This window comes from Coloeus monedula (genome assembly GCF_965178545.1).
Source record: "Coloeus monedula genome assembly, chromosome: 8".
NCBI lineage: Eukaryota > Metazoa > Chordata > Aves > Passeriformes > Corvidae > Coloeus > Coloeus monedula.
Genome location: NC_138788.1, coordinates 33,656,994 through 33,683,663, shown reverse-complemented (window position 1 = coordinate 33,683,663; position 26,670 = coordinate 33,656,994). Strand labels below are relative to the sequence as shown.

Below are 26,670 nucleotides of genomic sequence, written 5' to 3'. Positions count from 1 at the left end.
TTAGCTCCCAGGTTTGGTGTGCCACAGATGTTGATGTCACCTGGAAATAGAATATGCTTCTCACAAAACACAGGCACTGGGTTATACAGAGACTCAACTGCTTCCTATTTAATCAGATAAGGGGCACTGGCATCTAAACTCCCACATGCTGCGACTCTTCCCTTCAGTGTTGCCAATTTAATGGACTGATTTCAGCTCCCACCATTCCTTTCAAACCCCTCGCTTGTCTGGATCTGCCAGCAAGTCAAACAAATAGCCAAACACAGGGGCGTGGATTCCTGCCACAGTGGGATGTCACATAATGAAGTTGTACAACACCTGCACCAGGCAAAGGACGGCTCCACAGGGGCCCCCTCTGACTCCACGTGCTCTGGAACTGCAGCTCTCTATTTACTGAGATGTGTTGTAGTTGCCAGTCTGTCTCCGTTTCTCTCAACAGCTAAACCCATCATTTATAACATGACACTACTTACCTTCCCACTATTAATTTAATAGTGTTTGTGCAGACACCATTCAGAGCTAGAGCCAAGGAAACAGCTACAAAACAGAATGAACAAACAGAACAATAATAACCTAAATACCAAGGAATAAATTGCAGCCTTACAGCATTTGATTTACAGATTTAAACCTTTACTGGACTGAAAATTGAATGATCTTTTTTTCAGCCTATGTTTTCTCTTCTTAGCCAGACTAAGGCCAGACCTCAGAGCATCATAATAATCATGACTTTGTTCTTATTTCCCTACACAAAGCCAGTGTTCCTACCATTCCATTTTTCACAGGCATAAGTCAAGAAGAGAAAAAATTAGAGAATGAAGTACCGTGGGTTTGCAATTTTTTAGTTTTGTGATTTACCAGATTAAACTCTCATGCTCTTTGGGTCAAGCAAAATTCCTGTACAGACCAATATGTAAGATATATAGATATAGATATGTGTATATATACATATATAATATATGTGTATATATACATATATAATTGATACATGACGCAATTAAACAGTTCACTTCCAGACTAAAGAACTGGCTTTTGGCTAAAACTAGACTTGGATGACTTAATTTATTTCTCTTTCAAAAGGATTTGGATGTTTTGATTAAATATTTCAGTGTTTTCCCCTTACATTTCCTCCTATGATTAAAAAATTTTTCAAATAAAATTGGAGAATAAGCAGGCACTGTCATATTAGGTAAGACTTAATCATCTTTTTTATTTGTGCTTGCATGCCAAGTCCCTAGACTTTCCAAAGAACCTCATCTCAAGCCTATGAAGATCTCTGCCTTGATTTCACTGGAACTTTGATCGTGCACATACACATATTTTAGATTAAAACTGATTTAATTTTGCAGTCCACACCATAGCTCCCTGTTGCAAAATGGGAGCCAATGAATTTTATTTCCCATCAGAAAAAAAATTATCAGGCAAATGTCTGATTTCCAGCAGAACATTTACAGTAATATAACTTTGATTATGACAGCCACATGAGTTATTTCCTCCTTGGGCTGCTGCCCCAGATGCTGCACTTCAGCAGCACTCATCCTGTCTCCATAAAACCTTTGCCTGAGGATATAACAGATCATAAAAATGTGTTATAGGGTCTATTTTTTAAAGTAAAAAAAAAAAAAGTGGGACCTTCATGAAAGCAAAAATAAGGGTTTTCTCAGAATATAACAATAGCTGCCAGCAAAAATAAAAGAACAAGTCAAACCTAGAGGCACCCATACTGTTAAAGTCTTCCTTTTTCAACACCTGTGTTCACAGTGACCACCCAATCCCGTGCTCTGTTTTTCCCCTGTATTGCTTTGTCTCAGTTTTTTATGGAAATTACATGGGGAAATTTTCCACAAAATCAAATGCAGATGACCAGCAATGCCACAGCACTACACTCTCCTTTTTAAAAAATATACCTGCTTTTGAAGACAGGCAGTAATATTTAGTCTTTTTGCTGAGCTTTTTCTTGATTGTTCATTGTACACCTGACTGAGCTGTGCCTTCACTGTTGCATCTTCCTTACAGTGGCAATCCAAGCATCAAATGACAGTGTCAATGTAGGACGGTAAAAAAAAATTTTATTTCCTCTGCTGTTTTTTCCTTTAAGAGAGATTCATATTGCCCAGCTAAAGTCATGTAATCCACTCAGTGAGAGATTTAGGCACTTCCAGGGGAAGGCTTAAGGGCACCTAAATTAACTTGTCCTTACTCCAGGTGCACTGAATCCCCTTCTTTGTATTAAACACTATATGAGGGGCAAAGAATTTCACATCCTTTCCCCCTTTTCTCTCTTCTATGTATCACACTTAAAGAAATCCACCTTTCAGGGTACTCCCTGAACATTCTTTATGAACATTCTGTGGCAGATCTCAGCAAATCAACAAAGGCCCACCACACCTGATGAGCATTCACATCACCAGGTACTGAATCTTATTAGTGTACAGGGCACTTGAACATCAACGAGCCTCAAGAAGTTCCACACTTATGGCACAAAGTGAACAGAACATCAAGGCTGGTGTTTCCTCAGTCTGGGTAGCAAGAGGAAGATTGGAGAAACTGGCAAGTTTTCTCCTGGACCTTGTAGAGGGAATCACAACAGAAGGCAAAACAGCAGGAAAAAAACAAAGAATGTCTTTTCTGATGGAGAAACTGACCCTAAGCTCCTTTCCTTCTTACACAACAGAAAGTGAGGCTCAGAACTGACTGTATGCATTTTATGAATGAAGAGGTTTTTGCACTGAATGGACTTGTCAGTAAAATATCACTCTAAGACATTCCAGAACTTACAACAAATGACTGGCAGCAGTCAAAACAAACTGAGGATCATTTCACACTTGTGTTAGAGCAACTGGAGAAAGAATAATCTATGGGAAGGCAGCCTTGTCTAAAAAAACGTTTCCAATTACACAGTGCCATTTACATCCAATGCTAAGGCAAGGCTGAGTATTGCTTTGATTTTACTATGTTAGGGACAATAAATTAAAGTGCGAATTAGCCAGTAAAGCAGAATTTCAGAATTATGCATATTTCAAACATAAGGCCAACAAAAACATTTGCAGTTCTTAGTGCTTCAAGGTATGCCTTGCCAGTGAAAGTGCTTTAATCAATGTTGGTCCCTGGCAATATCTAGGTTAAAAGGATCTGGGTGTGTATCACTGTAAGATTTCAAGAGAAAGGCGCAGCCAAAATCAGCTGGAACAGCTTAAGATTTACCCTCCCCATTGTCCTCTGCTTCTCTGCTCAAATTTACTGCCTACAACTGTAATTAGACCTCACCCACAGCACAGCCACTACTGCTCACAGCCCAGGTTTAAGTGCACATCTAATTCCATTGGTAGTTTAAGATGAAACAGCAGCTTCTAATTAGAAAAACTGAGCCAAGAGCACGGATTTTGCAATGGGTAGCAGTAAACTCCAGGAGAAGATCAGAGAAAACAATGAGGAGTCATTTCCTGCACTAAGCAGCTGAGTCCCACAGGACTTTCCAGTCCAAGCCTTGATTTAGAATAGCTGCAAATATAAATAAGACATAAGTAAAAGATTGGGTGTGACAGAATAATATACATGTGAACAGTCTCTCAGATGGACTTGTCTTTGCTGATCAAATTCCACCCTTGTGGGCTGAATTATGGAATTAAGGCACAGAATTTGTACACCTAGAAGCTCATATAAACCCAAAGGCTTGTGTGAGATGCCCTGAAACTGCACTGAAAACTGCTATAATGGACTGTAACGGAGACAGGTTTTCTTCAAGGCTTGGACTACACTTGGAACCAATCTCTGAGAGCTATCACACATTTTTCCACCTTGAAGTATGACATACATTACCTAAGAAAGCCTCCTTAATTTCGGTCTTGTCTGTTCGACGGATTATTTTCACCACAAAAATGACTGCTAGTGGCGTGAGGAACGAAATTGCCTGTGTGAGAGAGAGCAAATATCATGTGTGAGAGCATCAACTCCTTCTCAGTCCAACTGATTAATAATTAGCTGCAGCCATTTCCATTTAAACCAAAAGGCTGAATGATCTTGATCAAACTCCTGACCTTAAGCAAAGTGGGATGATTTGTCTTTTGCAACTCCAGGGTGACGAGCACATTAATATTCCAATATAGCCCTCGGTTATAATTGATTTGTAATTGCCCAGAGCTGCATTTAAAATGTCAGCTTCTCCAATGAAAAAGTAACAGTCCATAAGGTCCACAAAATTCACACACTGATCCATATGGAATTTGTACATTTTTTCCACAGTGTGCGTTGCTGCAGAAGGCACCACACTCAGGCTGAGTGCTCAGTAAGACCCTACTCAACAGAAGAGACTGCAGCACCAACTTCCTGGCATTTTAAAATGCTCTTTATCTTTTGTTTTCTTTTCAACTGTCATGCTTGAATGCATTGGGAAGATTGTGTCTTTATGATTCTTTCATTTACCAGTGTTTGGATGTGGACCAAGCTGCTTTGTTTTGATCAAGCCCAGAAAAACAACAGCTGAGCATCTACAAGTTTAGTCACTGGTTAAGCAGAACCTTATTCTGTAATTGTCAGTGCTGGAGGACAGGAATCCTCCTACAGGGAACCTGAAATGGCATCTCTGCCTCAGTGCACACTCAGTTTCCATGAACAGCACTTTTATTATCACAGAGCAATCTGGGCCATGATGATTCACCGGGAATGTTATCCAAAAGGCATCTTACTGCATGCAGCGCCCAGTCTGGCCTCTCAGGGCAGGTACTCATTGCTTTTCTCCAGAGACACACATCACTTTGTCCCAAGCACAGCACCAGGGAGTTTCTCATTAAGAGCTTGCCATGGAAACTCTGATTCTGTTCTCAACCGGTCCTTCCCTCGTCTCTTCTGTCTCAGACCTTCAGTTGCAGAGGTAAAAGGCAATTTACAGGCAAGGTAGTACATTTATGCCTCTTGCTGGTTCCAGTCTAAGTTAACCAATTCCTTTCTAGAACCTACAAACCTCTTCACAACCACATTTGGTCAAAAAATATCAGAGCCTTTCAAAAACATTTATTCTCTTAAACAAAAGTGAAAATTACTGGTTGAGGTTTGGGGTTTTTTTAAACAAGGCAAAAATTAAGCTGTAAATGGCACAAGGGGTGCCAGGTCTTAAGTAAGATTATGCTTTCTTTACTGAAGCTGAACTATGCATTAGTTCTTAAATAGCCCCACTGACAAAAAAAACCAGACCAGATATATTATGACAAAAGACACGACTCAATCTTCTTTTTATACCACAGATTAATCCCAGCCCTCACTTTATGATTTTAGAATATTTGAGTAGAAAACAGTATGAGAGTGCACTATGTCTGTTATTTTGCCTGTGCATCTTGTACCAGATTGCCCTCACCTGCATCTGCAAAATATTAACTAACTCAGTGAAACCTGCAGATTAAAACACAGTCTGGAGTCTGTTCCCCTTTTCTACATTTAGGAAGGCAGGGACCAAATTTTGTGCAAAAAGATGTGTTATTTCCACTTCAAATCTCCCTCTAAATAGGTGTGAGATTCAAGTTTGGATGCCAATGCCACGTTACTGCTCCAGAAATGTTCACTTGTCTCTATCCTCATCAACAGTTTCATTTCTGCTTTCAGAGAAAAGTGTGAAATAAAAGAAAAAAGCAAGTCCTAAAATCACTAGATTCATTCTTAAAAACAAGGATTGACACCAGGAAAAAAAAAAAAAAGAGAAGAAAAATATCTGCATTCCAGTACTGAAGAACATGTGGGAATATAGCCAAGGCTGACAGGCTGATAGTGGTGGTTTAATGGAGGCAGAAATCTTTTGAACAAGCAGGAGCAGCAGAAATTATCAACAAAGAATAGCATTCAAGTGGCAGCTTTTTCCAAACCACTTCCCCATCCATCTTCAGAAATCTGGTAAAACTGCAGATTTCATCATACTTCACAAGCATGTGAATTTTTGAGGGAGATGAAGAACTATTCATGTTTGTGGTATATTGCTGCTCCTCACACAAAAGCATTACCTGGAAGGTGCTTTTTATTCTGCAGCAAAATGCACACACAAAGAAATTTTGGCTTGTGACAGACTCCTTTTTATTTATTTTGAAAAGATTCCTCTATGGCTCATATCTATACCAGATTTGGTGACATTCTAATGAGCAATACTCTCCTCAGATGCATCTCAGCAAGATTTCCTTTTCCAGCAGTGAAATATTCCAGCATTGCCAGGCTTTTGTGAAACATGGACAAAATCTCTGTCATTTATTATTCATCCTGGCAAACCAGAGATGTGCTGAAGTTATAGGGACTCCCACACACTTCCATGCATCCAAGGGAAAGCTGGCAGTTACCTGCACTTTCCAAGACAAGGAATATTCATTGATAGAGAGACAGAACCAGGCTCAGGTCTTGCCAGTATTTGCTACCCATGCAGGAGTCAGCTTTGTCTAATTTGGATGCTCATTCACAACATTTCCCTTGAATTCAAGTCTCTCATAGCAAATAAAATAATCCAGCAATTGATAAAGTCTCAGAGATTTCTTTCTGGTAAGCCATAGTCACGTGTTTCAATATCAGAGTACGTTAGTGGCAACAAATTCTGTCCGTAATGAAAGCTTGTGATCAGTGCTAGAGTTGGATTTTTCTTCCTTTAAATTTAAAAAATAAGAATATAGAAATTATCAATGTTTCTTAATTTAAGAAGCTGTTCACTGTTTAAAGTCTGAGCCAGAAAGAGAACACAGGCCATACAAATGTTACTGACACAGAATTGCCTGAAAGTTCCACCCACCACAAACTTTACCAAAATCTGGGGCTCTGGGAACAGGGGAATATCATCATTATATCCCAGAATTGTGCTTCCCAGTGCCTTCTGCCTAGAGAACAAGAGCATGGACTAATGATTATCCCAACTGGTTTGAAAAATAGTTTCACCACTGCAGCAAAACCCTGTACAATGATTCAGCCTTGGTTCTTGAACTCTTCAGTTATAAACAGATCAGAGAAACCATGCAGCAAAGTAATGCTGAGCATAAGGAAAAATCACACAGCTAAACTCAGTCTTTCCCAGCACAACAATTTAATGTTTGGCTTGGGGGTTATTTTGTTTGTTGTTTGATTTTTGGGTTTTGGGTGTTTTTTTACACAGCTGTCTTCCATTTCAGGAAAAACATACATTTTCACCCATCCAGGATGAAAAAGTCCATAATAGGGCTGCTTCTTAATACAATTACACAAAATGTTTATTGTTTATAAGGGCAAATTTAAAAACCAGGCCTTCAGCCTCTGTCTTAGAAGGCTGGGATATATGGTTGCCTCATATGCAGGAGGCACCTTTAAGTTGTTCCTTAATTAAAATTTTTTCATAACTGAAGGGTTAAACCTTCATAAAAAAGCTGAATAGAAATTATATCACTGATTTTCATCATCATCATTTTCATATCACTGAATTCAAGTTAGAAAAGCAAAACCCTGGCCTCACTGAAGACTCAGGAGAAGATGACTTTGAGGCAGCTGTGGAAAAGACTGAACTTCTACTTTTACAGCCTGAACTATACCCATAATTTCTCAGCACTTCTGAGGTGGTCTGTCTTACTGCACTCTTATATACAGAGATTATTATGATTGGTAATCATTGCTAGTGAGGGTTATCAAAGCTACAAAGTTTGATAACCAAATTCAGCCATCCATTCTGCACGTGCTGAGCAGGGAAGAGCCAGAAGAACAGTGACAGTAGGGCAGCTCTGTGATATAATCAGTGTTGGCAGAAGCTAAAACAAAGGTTTTGCCTTTGGGGAAAAAAAAAAGATTATTCAGAGTCAAGTATCTCAGTGCCTAACATGCCTAAAACAAATTGGATTTCAAAATTTAAGCACTTAACCTTATAAGAGCATGGCAAGGTTTTGTCAGGTCACCCAACCAGCTAATTGAAAAAGCTTCTCTACTCATTTCTCTCACATCCCTCTAAGCTAACACTACTTTCATTCCTAAACTGAAAAATCAACATTCATAAATTCAGTCATCTGATAATGCTTCTTTTTAAAGACTTCCCATAATTTGGTACATTTTGGACAACATTGGTTTGGAAAATAATTGCCTTTAGGATTAAAGGAACATCCTCTACTTGTGAAGTATTTCCTACTGCTTATCAAATGACAACACACTCAGCTGACAGCCATCAGGTGACCCATAGGCCTTTAGTACTTACAAACATGAGACGTGTAGGGATGTTGTCTGATTGCACCAAAGGATTTTTGTACAGCCAGATCTCCTCTGGCTGGATCACCCGCTGGAAAGGATCCAAAAATTCTGTAAAACTGCAAACAACAATCAAAGATACAAATTTTTCACAATGATGACCAAAAACACCCAGAAGAGTTCTGCTGATTTAGAAAGTCACCCAAATTCGACATCGCCTGCATGAATTATCATTATTACTAAATTGCTACATTGCCATCCTACCTCACTGCATTTTAGTAATACAAACTTTATAAATACACCCTTCAGTAAATGTGTTTTAAAAGTCTACACTTTTAAAGCTGTTCTACAACTTTATAAAAGTTCCATGAACACTACTGTGGATAATAAATTGTCTTTTTTTTTTCTTCTTTTTGTGGGAAAAGTGTGCAAATAATACCATGAGGTTAAATAAATCATGTAGTCATTTATTATCCATTTACAATATTGTAATGCAGTCTTTTACCCTGTAGAAATTATAAAACAAATATAAAATATAAAATGTCTTTCAAATGTCAAGATTTTGAAGCATAACAGTTGCATTTGCAGCATCACAAAGCAAAAGAAAGAGAAAGAAGCAGCCCAGAAAATTTCTTCTACTGACAGAAAAGAGGTAATTTTAGAGAATATCTCCAAAAGAAACTTTCTCCTAAAAAAGATGGGCTGTCAAGCTCAAGAAGAATCTGAGTCTACCAGAAATGCCTCATTCTACCAAAACAATTTTAATTTCATTGTTATGTCAATTAGCTCTCTTAAAAAGCAAACCAAAAACAAAACTCCAAACAAACAAACTAAAATCCCCCATGGCTCTGTAATTAGGTTATTTTGAAATTAAGAGTATCAAAATAAAATGTTGAGGTTACATTGTCTATAGAAAATAATTTGTGTGGGTATCTTTTGTCATGCACTGAAAGCAAAAGCAGGAATTGTGATCCTTGACCGTAGTAGGAAGTTTCAAAAGCTTTTCTTGACTACCTAAATTGTCTCACTTCATTTAAACCATACTCCTTTTTCCACAGTCCTTCAGTGCTCTTTAACTTTTCTTGGCTCTGAATTAATATCAGTCTACCTGGGAAGTTTGGCCTTTGCTTTACATTGTTCATTTTAGCTCTGGTTTGTTAGGACTTGACGAATGGCTGCTGAGGAAAGACACAGGGACCAGTTTACTGCAGATTGCTCTCACCTAATAAGCCCATGGAGCCAGAACTTGGAGATGTAGCAGCCCAAAGCTTTTTTTACTGTACATTTTCCAAAGCCTAGGGCTTTAAACATCTCCAAACCCAGGTTTTATACCAGTAGCAGGCATGTCGAGTGACTTTGTAAAGAGAAAAAGCCCAAAGCAATTCGTAGAGCAGAGTAAAATTAAACCATACTCACATATGCAACCCTCCCCAGGGAAGACAAGCCCTCAAACCGAGCTAGGTCAGCTATTTCCTAAACAACAGCAAACTTCTTATCCTACTCATGGCACAGGGGTTGGAACCAGGTGCTCTTGAAAGGCCTCTTCCAACCCAAACCAGTCTCTGACCCCCTTTAGCTGAGCACACTCAGACTCCCCCTCTAGACAGAACATTCAAAAGAGCCCAACTGACCTCTTATTCCTCTCCTTTCCTAAAGGAAAATAACAAAATTTAAGGACCAGAAAAGGTCAAACACAGTCTTGTCACTTGTAACAATATTTATGTTTCCTATACTGGCCTACATGGACAACAAGATTATTCTGGAAGCTTAAGGAGTCTGGTTATGCAAGGGGAATATTTACTGTTATGCTCAGCTTCTCCAAACCCAGAGTCTGAGCCTGCTCTCCCAAGAAGGTGAACTTCAGAAGTGTCAAAACAATTTGTTTCAGTGTTTTCAAAATGAAAACTTAAAGCTTTTTTGAGTTTAAAAGACAATGGCTTGTGCATGACATGAAATCAGGAAACAATTCTAAAGAAGAACAGTTCCAGGTAATGTATCACCCATATGAAAAATTCATTTTACAGTTTTCAACAAGAAAAATAAAGGTCAACTCCTAGACAATACAATACAACTCCTAGACAACTCCTAGACAATGAAGCTTGGTTCCAAGCTTCAACTAAAAGAAAGTCCTAAAATGTATTATTTGAAGCATTTCTGGTAACTGCAGAGAGCGAGCAACACACAAACATTTGTGCTTCAAGGTGACCATGATATATCTGTGCACCAGTGCACTTTTGGAAAGTTTGTCACATTGGATCAGAAATTTAATTAAATTGATGTTAAGACATTTGACATTATGAACAAATGCCAGCAGATTTAAAGGTTTGGGGCTCTTCTTGATCTTTTGTTTCATGTCCTCATTGTGATGTAAGAAAGCTAAAATTATAGTTAAGTCTGAGAAATTAAAATAAAAAATCAAACTCATTTCTCACAGGAAACAAGCTATGACACTGCAGATACACACTGTCATAAGATTTAATTCCTTTAAGAGCATAATAACACATGATAAAGAGATGAAAATATAATAAATAACAAACAGATCTGATTTCAGATGAGGACTGATTTTCTGATTAATACATACTCACCTGTACTCGTATTAAGAAGGAGTAATTTCAGCAAATCTATCAATGACTGTAATCATTATTATTTTATGCAACAGCAGCAGTTTTGTATCCACTATATATTAAATCTGATTATGTATTCATTTATTTCTTGGACTAGTGTTCTGATATCTTCCAAAAACAGTGTTCAAATTAAGTGCAACATAATGAAAAAAAAAAAAAAAAGTTTTCTGAAACTGGGCAAAATAATTTCAAAATCACTGTTGAAGGAGAAAAAACATAGCTGCAGAAGGCAGCAGATGTCTCTGTGAACAATACAGAAATAGAAAGTAAACAGTTAGAGGATAGTGACTGTAAAAAAATAAATCACTTTCTGTGTTTTTGTCTTCCGAAAGAGCTCAACTGCTAATTAAATTTTTATGCCAAGACTCATAAGAGAACAATTCTCTCCTTTTTTGAAGCATCACCAATGGGTGACTGGATATGAGATTTCACTAGCTGGAAGGCAGTTCCCTTTGTACTGTATTAATCATGAGGACATACTGGTTTCTAAGGTGTCTAACACCTGGTGATTTACGTTCCTTTGTCCCAACCAAAAATACAGCTTATCACTATTCATAAGTCAGCACAAGCTTGTTTAAAGGACTGGATGTTATTAGAAATGAATGCAGTCCTTGGATAAAGAAAACTGGTTTTGATCATTTTGTGTTATGGCCCAGAATACAACCTCAGTCCCCTGGCAGCAGGTGGGCAAAAAAGCTTCCTTTGTCTTAGTACAGAAAAATTTAGTCTTAGCTTTTTGGCCTTACATTTCCTTCATTTTTCCATATTCACCCAATGTTTTTAACTGCTTAGCAAGCAAGATTTCGAACACTTCAGCCTAATGATGTGAATTTAAGGCATAAAAGGTCTTCCATTAAATTCAAGAGCCTTTAACTGTGACTTTCAAAGCAGCCCAAGGGAAACAGGAGCCCGAATGTCATTAAAAACACCGGTGAGCAACAGGTGCCCCAGTCCCTGGGGTTGCTTTGGCCATGCCAACACTGCTGCTTACAGCACCACACTGAGGAAAAACGCTGCTCTTTTCTGAGGACACGAGCACTGTGAGGTACATTAACTTCATTTCCATTTCACAGCATGCAGCCCTTTAGCATCATTTCATGCCAGCACCACATCACAGCCAGAGCCAGGTAACAGTGCACTAAAAGCAGCTTTGTGATGATATGGACTGAAAACTTGCAGTTATCCTTTTATGAAACCATTCACTGGTAGTGAACGAATCAAACAGAGCACAAATATCCTCAGAGAGGTTTTGACCTGAGCTTCCACCGTGGTTTCCATCTCCCATAAGTCACAGCAGGATATTGTTTAGCACCTCACCTTATGGTTTCCACCACTACCTGGCCCTCAGCTGCATGAATCACACTGCAAGGTTTAAATTTGCTGCCTGCTCCTGAGCATCAACTAAAGGGTGTGTGGTTGGCAGGAGACAGGGGAAATTGGGGGTTTTTGCCTTTTACTTTTTCTCTTGCAGACAAAGCTTTCCCCAAATACCAAGTGACAGTAACTGAGAGGACAGAGCAGTACACATGGTTTGACAAAGCAGCAGGAGAGAATGATCATGAACTTGTGATTGTTCAAACCCAGAATTTCATCCCAGATACCTAATGAATGACCCTCCTCTTTTCTAAGCTTCATCTGTTGATAAGCAGATTTTATCCTCAAACAGGTCTCTCTGCAAGTCCTCATTGGGGCAAACAACAAAAAGATAGCAGATATTAATGAACTTCTCTTATAAATCACCTCTGAGGGTCTGTGAAGAAAAAAAATGGCTCTGACCACCATTCCCTGCCTGTAGAACTCTGTGTGAGCAGACCTTGCTGCCTCTCCCAAAAACACATATTAACTGTGGTTGGGCTGTTGGAACTCCATTTTGGATGTTTTTACATGGATATTTCCCCAAGTATTCCCCAAACCGGGTATCAAATCTAGCAGTAAAAGCTCTTCTGGTGTACCTGCCATGTTAAATTGTGCCATCAGTTGTTCTGCAAGGTTGTGAGCGGTGTCAGTGGTGCTGAAGTTGGTAATAGTTGGCCTAATTACAGAATTGGCCTAATTGGGCAATTCGTAACTCAGTGAGAGATTCCTGCACCAGAGATTCACTGCCCCAACATTTTGGATGAAGAGCCATAAAGGAGAAAGAGCCATAAAGGAGAACACATCATTGGGCCCAACAGCTGTGGAGATAAGAGAATCGTATTCTAAAAGACAGGATTTGCTTTAGGAGCTTCCCACAGGTGATCCAGGCTAAAAGAGAAGGAGCCCAGAGTTTGCATCATCTGGGTACATTGCATTGACCACTGTTTGTTCACATCACCTTGGCTCGCATTTGAATTCAAGACTTCAACCTCGCCTTTCTGAAACACACTAATAGTGGGGAAAGCATTCATGTCTTGTTATTTGACAAACCTGGAGAGAATAACTTATTCTCCAGCCATGAGAAAACCTAGCCGTGTTTACTGCCTACAGATAATATTATGGAAAAAACCCTCTAACTTGCTGGTGGTTATTTTACAAACTCCTGCAAAACCAGACAAAATCTGAAAAGCTTGAAATGGTCTGTGTCTGGCATGTAAAATTAACAAAACTGAAGCAGAGGGGATAGTGATGAAGGGAGATAAGAAGCAATGCCTGTGGTTTATCACCATTATTCTGCTCTCCACAGAGTTGGAGCAGTTCAGACTCTGAAATGTTGCTGTCTGTGTGTATCAGCATGATGAGATAGCTTTGTGTCAGCTCAGAGGTTAGCACGAGCAAAGACATCTGAGCCATTTAATATCTAAAGTAATTTGGGAAATCCACAGCTCCTCAGCCATCCAGAAGGGTTTCAAAAAATATGGCCGAGACTCAATTATGAATGACAAGAAAGGAAGAAGCTGGCATGAATTAAAAGTATAACTTCAATGATATAAACTGATAGAAAAAGAAACATCCCCTGTAGTTAAGGCACAACACTGGGTGTCAAGGGATTTGATGCTTCCTGACATGGTTTTACAAAGCAAGGTAGGGCAAACCATTGCAGTATCAGCATCAAAGTAACTCCTAATGCTGCAGCTTGTTTATGAACTGGACTGGTACCTACACGTGCCAAGCATGCACTGCTGACAAACACCCAGGTAGGAAAGCAACAGCTTCAACTCCTCTGAAGAAATCGAAATGAAAGAGTTAATTTAAAATATATATCAGAATTTATATTGCAGTAGGTACTGAATGCAAAAGAGTGCCCACTGGAATAGGAGCTAATGTCTTATTGGTTCTTCATAGGCTTTTTTTAATATCATTTTTTAAGTGCACTAAAACCAGCTAAGTACTGTACACTCACACTGACACAGAAGCACCAGCATCCATAAATTTTCTCTCTACCTTTTTAACAGCTAAAAACTTTTTATTTCCCAGTCCAATGCCATGCAGTGTATGCACCTACTATTTCTGATTAACAATATATAACCCCTATACAGAGCTTTATTGGGACTGATAAAGACAAAGGGCAAGGGCAATGTTTTCAGGGGGTTTTATTTAATGCCACTGGCAAATAGAGGGCTGGTTCTTGAGGGTAGGTTTGGCTTCAGATGAGTCAGTACCACTTGAAGAAAATATTTCTGAATACTTTAAATTAGCTAGCAATTGCAGTGTGACATTTAATTAGCACATATGCCTCCATTAGCCCTTCAGACATATGAGAAATCATTTTGATTAAGACTGAAAATAAATTCTGATGCGGTTTTAAAATACCCACATATTACCACAGCTGTCATATTTCCTTGAAGTACTACAAAAGTAGAGTTTCTGGTATTTTTCTTCAGCCTTATTAATAGGTTTCCCAGATTTGCCTCACATATCCACTGATTTTACAGCTATATCTCAGGGTATAACTTCTCCCAAAGATGAATGGCCACCCTCTGTACTCTCCTCCTTGCGGCCAACACTGCACCCAGCAAGGAGGCAACAGCTGTGGAGCCTGGATCAGTTAAAAGCACAGATCTCGAGCTAGAAACAATACAGATTCACAACAGGAGTCCTGCGGCTTATGAAATCACATATAAATGAGATATATACTTAGAATACCTAATATGAAAGAGCAAACCAACAATCTCTTCACAGTGCTGAAAAAGATAGAACAGCCTGGGGTGGAGTTTTAGAACCTAATGTGAGTTCTCTTCGCACTTAAATTACATTGTCACTGTTTTCTCAGTCCCTAGCATTTGAATTCTCTCTAAGTAAACTATTTCCTTCCTGTGACACAGAGGAAAGGGGAAGGATTATCTGAGCATGCATGAACAGCACAAGAACAAGGAATTAGCACAGCCATGCAGTTGTTCTTGAACATCTGAAAGATTCCAAAAACTTCCAGTCCATGCATTCTCCTTGTTAGGGGCTGAGCCTTTGAAAGCAAGTAGAACTAAATATCACTGAGCATCATTATAGCCACTGTGATTCTAGAAAACTCCCATTCCATGGGAATAAAATGGGTTTCCAGACCTTAAATTACTTAATTATCTCTAATACAATCTTTTCACCATCATGTCTTCCTCACAGAAGCTGAATATTTGGAAATGAGCAAAGTGAAAGGAAGAAAGAGGGAACAGCTGGTCACGCTGCATTGCAGCTTTGATCAGAAGAGCAGGAGACAAGAGTACTGAACCACAGAAAAAATCCCACTGCAAAATTAGTCCAAGTCATATACTTTGGCTTGTTTTTAATTTTTGCAACTTTGCTTGACCTAATATTGAAAGTGATCTTTGCAACTTTGCTTTCTGGTCAGCAGAATATAAAATAAACCATTCTGAAACAAAAACAACTTTGTTTTGGCATTTAGCTGCTCCTGGGGAGAAAGAGCCATTCGGTCCTTGTGATCCCTGCTCACATGGAACAGTGCTGCCCTTGGAAAACAAGGCAAGGAAGTCAGAGTTGCTGCTTATTGTGTCAAGGTGCAAGTCTTCAGGCCATCCAGAAAAGTAACAGAAACAATCAGCAGTAGTTTTACAGAAATAACCAATACCAGCCAAGTGAAAACCTATTAGTTTCTGGTTTCACTGCATTATCTCTCATTTTATTTACTAAAAAAATTTATTTATGGTATTAATTGTTGCCTCTATCCTCTGTTTTTATTAAATATACCCTATGATACCAGATATTTCACAAAAGCCATTTTAATGTGTGTTTGGGGAGGAGAAAGTAGAGGGAAATGAAATCATGAGTTCTGCTGCCATTAGAAGTGTCAAAGCTGGCAGCTGTGCATTATCCTAAAGTGAAAAACTGAATTCATATTAAAGGCCTAAATTAACTAAGCACATGCCTGAATAATGAACCCAAACACACTACAGACAGTAAAAATTTTCCTCTTGATGTTTTTAATGCTTATTTTGATTACATCTCAAACTGCTTTCAGTCAAACAACCCTCAAAAGTTCCCTGCACAACTACACTGCTTCACAGCAATTTGATGGAGCTGAGTCTAGTAAAGTTCCTTTTTTTTTTCACATCTGCATGTCACACAATATTGATTATGTTTGGATCTGAAATGAAAGTTGGGGTAAACTCACAACCATGCCAAGTTTCTCTCTTAGTGACAAAGGTCCCCTTCTCAGTTATCTCTGTCCCTCCTTCATTCCTCCTCCTAATGATACTCCCAATAAAATCCAAGTGTATTAAAATCACTCAGTCCAAAAACAGTTCTATGAGAACTACATGTTCCAGAGTCTTGGTAATGATTTAAAAAATAATAATAATAAGAGAAGAAGATATAGTAATGGGGAATAGGAGCATCACTTTTTGCCTTTTGTAGCACTCACTGAGGTCCAATAGCAATAGTTACCTTCCTGCAAAGCACCTTGGACACAGATGAGCACAATTATTAATGGCCTCTCTGTGGCCTGTGAGAGTACAGACAGGCCATTAGATCTGTTCTCCCATTAGTGAGAATTGGCAGCTAATGAAAATAGAACACTTTATATCGGGTGACACTCCCCTCTGTTGTTCCCCATTTGCAAGGCTCCACAACACTCGGCAGGGAGCCACAAACTCTTCCGAGCTGAAACATTTCTGAGCTAGCATTTTCACCTCCATTATACAGGCTAAAGGAGTAGTAAAACTTTTCACCCAGTCCAGGCTAAAACATCAGATTGCAGAGTAAAACATTTCACCTAATCTAGGTTTTCAGTTTTCCCACAGTCTGGTTAATGCAGAATATTTAGCACACAAACTTTGGCAGGGCACTGCCCTGCAGAAGGGACCATCAGCTTCTGTTCAGTGATTGCTGAAGTACTCTCCACGTAATTTCAAATTGGTACCACTGTTCCCTTTCCTGCACATCAAGATGAGTCAAAAAACTCTTGCAAGAAATTTCACTTCAAACTTTTACCCACACACTGGGACACTCAGGAATATCAGTCCACTGAGTTGATTTGTGCCAGCTTACAGGACCACCCAGTCTGCCTCCTCACAGCAAAGCAAAACTTGATGTAAAATACTCCTAAAACACTTCAGTGCAACTTGCATTTCAAAACTTCCATTAGTGGAGGCTCTACCTGTCCTCGGGCAGTCTATCACAGTGTTCTAAGTCCTTTCAATTAGAATATATTTCCCACACTCAACCTAAGTTTCCCTTGCTACAAATTTAAAAATCTTTCCTGTCTAATTCCCAGAGGATGTGAAGAGCAGCTTGTTGTCTTCATACATCTCAAAGGAGCTGCTGACCTGTGAAGATCACTGCCACATCTCCTCAGATTTCCAGATTAAACAGCTCAATTATTTCTACCTTTTCCAGGAAAAAAGAAAACAAAAGATGTTTTCTACACCTCTCTTACAATCTTCCTCACTCCTCCTCTCAACTCTCTGGAATGCGCCTGAATAATTTATCTCAATCAGCCACTTACTATGAAAACAGCAGTTGTAAACTGTTACCCACCCTACAGTAAAACAATTTCCACTGACTGCATTCATATGCAATTTTAATTAAAAATTTGTATTAATTAAATTGGTGTTTAATAAAAAGTGGTATTTTAACAAGCAAAATATTTAACCCTATAGATAGTAAAACTAGAAGTGTTTTGTAATACAGAGAAACAAACAAATACAATACACAGTGACGGTAGCAATCTGATTTAAAATGAAGAAACATTTCCAGTCTCATTTTCTACAGAATCATATCAATCAATCAATCAATCACAGTTTCTTGCATAGCAATGACCTCTGGTCCAACGATGACAAATCTAACATTTAAAAGCAAAGGAAAAATGTGAATGGAAGGTACTTTAAAACCCATATAGTCGTGAAAATCTTAGTTCAAGTGCTACAGCTGACGACAACTTTCTGTCTTCCATGCAGGCAACGCAATTGGATCTACTGTAAAGCAGCTGTTCTGATCCAGAAATGAGTGAAGCTTTCCCTAACCATCCCAGCCTAAGTCCCTGTTGTTCATTAGTGGATCACAACCAATACTTTAATTAGGGATGTGAGTGCTGCCTTTAGCTTTCTGTCCTTGTCCGGTAATCCTTGCCAATACAGATGCAGCACTCAGGCATCCCCTGTTCGGTACCAGCACAGTCCTTACTACACAAAAAAGTTACAAGACACACTAAACATTACCCTTAATTCATTTTTAGCATCAATAATTCTGCCAGCTATTTCCAAGTACCGACTTTTCAAAGTCACTGACAGATTGGGGGACCATAAAAATCTTGATTTACTGTGCCAGATATGAGTACATTCTCAGCAGTAAGACTGTAATTTTTATTAAATTCTTTCCCATAAGAATCACAGTTAGTTGTGCCTGATCTTGACTGTGCTTAGATCAAAGTATAAGAATCAATTTATTAAAGAAAAATTTTTCCCCCAGGAACCCTATCAGTCTTAGTAGCATTCTCACTATGAAACATCCTCAATCAGGCTAGAAGCAAATAAACACAAAGTGCCAAAGTCTGTGAGTAAATGGGATTCAACAAGATTCAACAAGACACACAAAGTCACCATTTACTCCTCAAAAAATCTGGAGCAGATGCTTTGGCATTTACAATAACATCCTCTCTTAGCATGTGTTCAGCTGTGAGTTTAGCCATGGAGATCAACTGTAAATCCTATCCTATTAGCAGGACAATTAGAACTCCTGCCATTAAATCCCCTTCCCTCTTCCCATCCTTTCAGCTCCTCTTTCCCCCAGACTCAGGGAAGACAAATGAAATAACTCAGTTCCACAAACTGTATTGATACAACAGTCTGTAGAAACAGTCTGTCTCACGCACAGACCAGAGTCTGCCCAAAAAGACTGGTAGGCACAGCTTCTCCTGGATGACTGTTATCAAAGTCAGTAAAATCCAACCCTATTTCAATAAATATAATACAAAAACAACAGAATCTCAAGCTTCAACTAAGTGAAACACCAAGTAGCTGAACACCAGCATGACACTGAGTGGATGCTGCTTCATCACTCCTCTCCCTTCTCAGCTGGATGGGCGAGAGAAAATACATTGAAAGGACCCTGGGTCAAGATTGGAACAGGAAGAGATCCCCTAACAGTTGCTGTCATGGGCAAAACAGACTTGACTGAGGGAAACTAGCCTAATCACACTAGAAAAAATGAGAAAATCTAACCCTTAAAACAGCTTTCCCCCGCCTCTCCCTTCTCCCCAGGCTTAACTTTGATTTTTTCTCCCTCCTCCCCTCAAGTGGTACAGGAGGATGGGGCCCCCTCGCTACCAAACCCTGGCCATAAAACCCAGTACAGCACCAAGTGTCTCTGTGAGCTCCCTGGTCATTCATACCCATCAGGACAGGCACATGGTCATCTTGTTGTGTGCTTCATGTGACGCCAGGTAGAATTGGTATTTAGGTATTTATTTTGTTTTCACAGTAACCTGTCAAGGACACAGTGCCAAGCAAAGTTAAAATTCAGGTTACTTTGTGGTGTATCAGGGAGTGACAGGAGCTCCATGTCATTCTAGCTCTCCCATTACTTCAAAGGTGTGACCCACTCTGCTGAGCACTGGAACAAGTCTGTTGCTCAATATGCAACCTTTGATATGTGTTCTCAGATCCTAAGCACCAGAGAGACTCTTTTCTACAGCAGGTCTTTCCCTTAACTCTTCCTTAACCCTACTCAGGGAATTAGACTTCAACCTGCACCACAAAACTAAACCTTTCCCTCACTTTAGTAATGTGTAAATTATGGCTTACAACAATGCACCTATTATTAAACAGGTCAGCAAACACGTTGATGTTCTCATTTATTTTTATCACTACTATTTGTGAAACACTGAAAAAGCTCCAAGAATGTTCAGTGAACCCATTGGCTGCCTCACTACAAAGAATTTACCAATTAACTGAAGGAAGGGTGAGAAAAAGAAGGATTGCTCTTGTTTTCTTGATGAGAAATTGGGGTACACAGAAATGAAGTCCAAGACTCCTAGGATCAGAAGCCAAAAATCAGGTTCCAAAAAGCCAGAATTATGGGATATCCAAATCAAGAACAGAGGACAAAAAACCACTAGGAAGTGGCCAAATACCTACTTTGAAAATTCAGCTAGAGAGCCAAGGCTTAAAAGGTGCTTTGAATTCTTGGTCCAACTGATTTGTGTAAATTCACAGCATTTGAGCCAGAGTGAGAAAATAAATCTTAATGTCTCAGTCTGGTGATTTCTTCTCAATACCATCTTGCCCTTGTTACCTACACAGCTCTGACTGCTCACAATTCTCAGCTCAGCCTGTCCTCCAAAAATCCTGTCCATATGAGAGAGAAAAGGCAAACACAATCTGGGAGAAGAGCAAAACAAAAGTGCAGCATTGTAGAATTTCCTCAGGTAATTGATTTTCTCCCTGTGTTAACAAGACAATACACAGTATCATTTATAAAGGCAACATATGCAGGATATCCAGCAGACAACATCCCCTGACAAAGAAAGCTACTTGAAAGAGCTTTCCACATCAAATTATTTCGTGCATATTCATAACTCGATTAAAATATTAATAATGTAAACTTGTAAGGAACACAACAGGCACAGAAACAGCTTTTATTTACTTACACCAGAAACTGAACATGGCACACACACAAGAGATGTCAGCATTAGTCAATGCTGCAAACTCACACGTGTGCAATATATATCTGTATATTAGCCTGCAGATAAACATTTACTCCTCAGGGAGGCTGCTAATGAGGCTGTGCTCTGGGGAAGATATCCAATTACTCCAAACGACATTTATATTTTAATCGCATCACGTGCACTGAAGAGCTCGAGGTTTGATGAAGTAATCCTTGAAAGACGTTGTCTTTTCATTCAATTAGCTCTCTATAAACGTCAGTGATATACTTTTGACAAGTCATTGGGCTAAATATACTATAACACACACAAATCCTCTCTTCCTGCCAAGAGGCAGTGGTGTGGTCTTCCAAAACTTCTGAAACAGGTGCAAAAAGTTTTCCCTTAAAAGACACCTGAAACAGAACTAAGAAATAAAGAAATCTCTCAGGCTCATTCTGAGCTACCCCTCAGTGAATTCTTTTTAGGACAGATGAAAAACTTTGTTTTAAGGGCATCAGTCCTCTGTAAAACTATCAGACTTGCTCACAAATCCCCTTATAATTGGCTTATCTGAGTAAAAACAAGTCAGTCAAAACAATTTGCTTTCTTCAAGCAACCTGTAAGTGACAAATGCCACTGTACAGACGGAGATGAAAGTCTGGCCACTTTTAACACGTTTTAGCAATAATCAGGCATTTTAAGATGCTCCAAGTCAGAGAAATGAGTACAAAAATGAAGAAAAACAGAAACACAAAACCCTAATTTAATCATTCTTTAATTTAGCATTGGATTTTTTCTGCAAACAGAGTACATCCTCATGGCTCTTATATTAAACAATAGACCGTTTCCTCTTCTGAGAGTTATATGAAAAACCTCACTTTAAAACTCAGTTCTGTACTCACAAATATTTCTTAATAAGTAAAAACCTAAACAAAAATATGAAGTGAGAATTGATTAAAGGCAAGATTTGATTGGACAATATTTGAAACTACATAATGTAATAGTCAAAGCATGAGAATTTTCTTCACCTTGGAAGTAACAAAGAGCCCGTGTTCAATCAGATCAGTTCAGCCCAATCAAAAGGTGCAAAGATACGTATTTTGAAAACTATAAATTAATTTGTTAATTTAAGGAACTGGGAAAAATTGTGAGGCAGAACAGAAATATCACTATCCTTGCAGTTTGTAACTTGCAACTTGAGAGCTGTTTTGCTGAAGGTACTCAAAGAATACCTATTTAACTTTGCAGTAAAGTGTGCATTAAGTATATTTTTTACTGCAAACACTTGTTCTTGGGTTTTGACTCTGTTGTTTGGGGTTTGGGGTTTTTTTAACTCCTGCTTCTCAATTTCAGGTAGACACAGTCCTTCTAAAAAATCTTTTCTAACTAATCCCTCCTTCAATACTACTAAATCCTGAGGGTTAAAACGCTCTTTAGCACAGGTCTCTGTAAATGGAGAGAAGCTTGAGTTGCTAAATTTCAATACCTAATCTGGTCTTTAATTGCTAAGTGAGCTCTCAGCAATTGCCAAGAACACAACACTTAGAACTGAGTCAGTTGTTATCATTATCTACCCTAAATGGCTGTTGAATTCAACCAAATCAATACTCAACCATAAAAAGTGTGCACTGCTTCTAAGGGTGCCCATTTGCAGGATAGAACAGATCTTATATAACAAGTATAGGTTTCTGCCTTTGATGGAATGACTGACGTTGATAATTATGGCAACTGGAGGAAAAAAAAAACATTGCCAGTCTTAAACATAGAAAACATGGTTGTTCTTGCTGTAAAATAGATTCAGATTGGCAATACATTCAATTTCAGTGATCATCAACAGCAGTTTTCACACCTCCATTTTTATGAAATGACATTTATTACCAAGCAAAGCTCCAACGTGGAATATGCACCTTTTTCTTTTGCATTCCATGATACAAAATGTGCCAGATTATTGCTGTGAGTGATATGAACTGTTAGGATGAAGCTCAAAGACATCTGGGAGGCACAGATGGTTCAGGACTCTCAAATAGCTGTGGAACCATTACCTTCAAGGTCAGGCTTCTAACACTACAAGAGTTGGTAATGACCCAAAGCCATCAAGACATTTACAGAAAGAACCCCTTCTCTTCTGTCCAGTTCCTCTTGTCCTGGCACTCACAACAGAGATGAGCTCAGACCCAACCTTAATTCATTTCTGTTAATGGCATTCCTTTCCAAGGGAGGTGGAACCTGTTCAGCCTTTTCATTCCTAGAAATCGCTTCTAATTCTAGAAATTAGAGCTCAAGTTGCTGCTGCCCGGGTTCCTCTCCCAGGGCTTCCAAAAAAACCAGTGAAAGTTCATTCCTGAAAAGATATTCCACTGAACTCAATGCTCCATAAAAATCCTTGCACTGGCTGTCTAAAAAACCACAGGAAACAGAGTGTTTAAACCTCTGCAACATAGAAGTTTCAAAATGTGAATGATTGCCGATTTAGGAAACTGAGAGAACTATTGAATACCGTTGCAATAACAAAAGATTACTTTGGTGCTAAGATTATCTGAATATAAAAGCTCTTCTTTTGGTCTACCTAGGGACTGTATTCTTGCAACCATTACAAGCAAATAAAATGCAGTTCTTCATGAAACTAAACACCAACCTGAATTTGGAACACTACCGTGCCCAGTACTTTCAGATGTCAATGAATGCTCTGAATGACCTACTGAAATATCAGAATTATTTCCCAGAGTCCCAACGGGGCAGGAGCTGAGCTACATGAAAATATGAGAAGTTCTTCCATAGGCATTTGCCGTTATGGTGACTCCACCAAGAGCTTTACTGTTAGCTACCCCTCCTCAGTGGATTTTGGAACCATGCAAAGAGCAGAGAAAATGATGGAATCTTTTAGAGAGGAAATAAAGGCAGAAGAGATGCACAACCAAGAAATGACTGATTCTGATGGGTCATGATTTACACATCATAGTAATAAACTACATGAAGAGATCTCTTACAGGGGTGGTGTAGGCGATGAATTACACACACAATCATAAGGAAGGGAAAGGTTCTGATGTAGCATCAGCTTCTGAGGTCTTTGCTCACCCTGTAGCTCCATGTATTCCAGAAAGGAGTTCTGTTGACAGGAACAGGTCTACTTTCAAAGCGAGATGCAACTGAACTGACAGATTTCAAAGGTACCTCACAGGGTTTTTTTGCAAATCAAAAGATTTGCATCAATATTCAAGAGAAATGAGCGCTGAGGAAAGAATCAAACACCAGAAAATTGTACAAGTTATTAATTAACCATGAGAGGTACAGAAAGGACTCATCAAAGCATTCAGTTTCAGCAGCTCTAAGTCACTATCACAGCTTAACAGATGTCCTATACTGCCTGCACCTGTGACCAACAGCATCCATCCTCAGGAAAACAAACGAGCAAAACAGCAAAATCTGATCCCATTTCTGTGATGCTCCTGAGAGATCACAAAGGCTGAGAACACTCATCTTTAAACATTAAGCAATGGAAATGCAAACTTATATAGAGTGGAACTTTTCATTGTTCAAATGTATTCAGACCACAAACTGCCTGAAAGAAAGAAATGAATACAGCACTGAGAAGAAAGGGCTGAAATACACAAAGCAAAAAAAATGAATAACTGCTTTCTCCTAAAAAAAGGCAAAGAGAAAGAACGTTCCTGCAGCGATAGCTGCACATCTTTCAACAACCAGATTTTCATTACTTTCCTCCCTGCCCAACAGCGTGCGGAGAAGCTTCCCAAACCCGCTCTCACACATTCCACCTCACGTTGAGCCGGCGGTCCTCGCTCAGCTCCAGCACCCGCGCTGCAGCTGCCCGGCCCGGGGCTCCCGCTGCTGCCAGAACCAGCTGTTGAGGCGCATTCACAGCCCCGGCAGGTGAGACTTCACCCCACAAACTACAGCCGGCCCAACGAAACCACCCGCACCTGTGAGGTTGCATTGTTTTGGCTGGTCGCTTTTTGCACACTTCTCTCACAAACAGCAGCTTCTCCGAGTAAAAAATTCCCCTCAGCTCTTCGACAAAACCCCGGGGATGGGAGAGCCCCTGCAACGACTCAACCCGGGGAAATATTCTACCCCTGAGCATCCCGAAAAGGGGACCGGCGGCAGCTGCCGCTCGCTCGGGCATCCCGAGGGGGCTGCCCCGGCGGGGTCCCCTGACCGCCGGAGCCCACGGGGCGAGCTCAGCATCCCCATCCCGCACCTCCATCCCGCACCTTTCCCCCGTACTCCCCGGCCCGGTGCGAGAGGCACTCGGCTGCCAGCGGAGCAAAGTTGCCGCGGTGCCGCCGGTGCCTTTGGCTGCCGCTGCCCGGCGCTACTCACACGAAGACCCCGAAGAGCAGCACCCGTATGCCGATCTCGATCGCCAGCTCCCGCATGGTGGGTCCCGGCGCTCCCGCAGCCCCGCGGCGCCGCCTCTCATGCCCGAGGGCAGCGGGGCCGCCTCACGCCGCCCGCCCGCAGCCCGCCCCGCAGCGCCGGGGCCCCGAGCAGAGCCCGGCCGGGCGCAGCCCCGGCCCCGCCATCCCTCGGCCGCCGCGGCTGCCGCGCTGTGCGGGGTGCGGCGCTGGCGCGGCGGAGCCGAGCGCCGGGGGAGGGTCCCGGTGACTAACGCGGTGTCCCCGCTCGGGGGAGGGTCCCGGTGACTAACGCGGTGTCCCCGCTCGGGGGAGGGTCCCGGTGACTAACGCGGTGTCCCCCGCGGGGGCCGGGGATCCTGGGGATTTCCCCTCCCCGCCTCCCCGCCCGCCCCCGCGGCGCTGCCGAGCGGAGCCGCAGCCGGAGCCGGAGCCGGGGCTGTCCCGCCCGCCCCTCGGGGCCGCCCTACGCCACCGGCCGGGTCCCGCCGGCACCGGGATCCTGTCCCCGCCTAACGCGGGGAAGGGGCGCCATGAGAGCGCTTTTTCTGCCCCATTTAACGCAGCGCTCCCCATCCTTCCCTGGAGGGCCATGAACCCATCGGTGCGAGAGGCTGACATCCCAGGGCACCGCCGCCACACGCTGGATTTCAGCTCCGACCCTGGGCTGGCGTTCCGGTGTTCATCTCTGGCTCGTAATGATGCCCCGCGCTTCAAAATGATGGAGAAAAAAAAAAAAAAAAATAATGTGGCCGGCGGGAGGGAGCATCACCGCACAGAGATAGCATCGGGTGTTCGTACAGGCTTAGACTGCCGGCCCGTTCTGCAAAGGGCAATCACGCACCAGACCACTCTGCTGGCGCTGAGCTTGGCCCATTTGCTTTATCTTTGCTTAAAGGATTAAAAGCGTTTGAACACCTTCTACGGGATGTATTTATATAACGGGCTTTTCACCTGCTTACACGTCCGTGCCATTTCAAACCGTGCTCCTCATTGTTGATGCAGAGAACCCAGTGTGTCACTACATTGTCCCTCGGTCACATTCTGCCCAAGATGTGATATTATAGTGTAAACATGTCATTAATTCAGTGTCTGATCATTCCCAGAGGTGGATTTAGCTAAACATGCAGAGGTTGTAGTTATGATGGGACCCCAAATTGCTGCGATGGAAGAAAGGCAGCAAAACAACCAGTGACTTGGTTTACTCCTTTGATTCCTCCAATCCTTTCACCATGCCTCTCAATGGCATTCTCTGAGCTACCCTAGACTACCTTTGCACAGAGTTCATTTAACTTCTGCATGGAGAGACTCCTGAACATCTTTAGCATAAGAGAGTTTCAGCCTTAAGTCATGAATTGCAGCAAACTAATTTACATTAAATGTATTTAATTATCTGCTTTCTTGGGGCCTTTGAAGGGGCATGTCCTTCAGGAAAGTGTTCATAGCTATTAATACTGCACACAGCTACAAAACAGCCATCAGGATTGCAGCAGGAATCCAATCCACT

General features: G+C 40.7%; 1 protein-coding gene across 2 annotated transcripts in view; it reads right to left on the bottom strand.

Moving 5' to 3' along the window:
• PLPP4 (phospholipid phosphatase 4) overlaps positions 1–25,184 on the bottom strand; it is a gene marked incomplete at both ends in the record, with an annotated part of 45,737 nt that extends 20,553 nt beyond the window's left edge. The window contains 4 exons of one of the 2 annotated variants that reach the window (XM_082285684.1): positions 474–537; positions 3,817–3,907; positions 8,168–8,276; positions 25,129–25,184. In XM_082285684.1, the coding sequence (XP_082141810.1) occupies positions 474–537; positions 3,817–3,907; positions 8,168–8,276; positions 25,129–25,184 (320 nt within the window). The remainder of the gene's footprint in view (positions 1–473; positions 538–3,816; positions 3,908–8,167; positions 8,277–25,128) is intronic. The other variant, XM_082285685.1, reaches the window with a different exon arrangement.
• Positions 25,185–26,670: the final 1,486 nt, after the last annotated feature.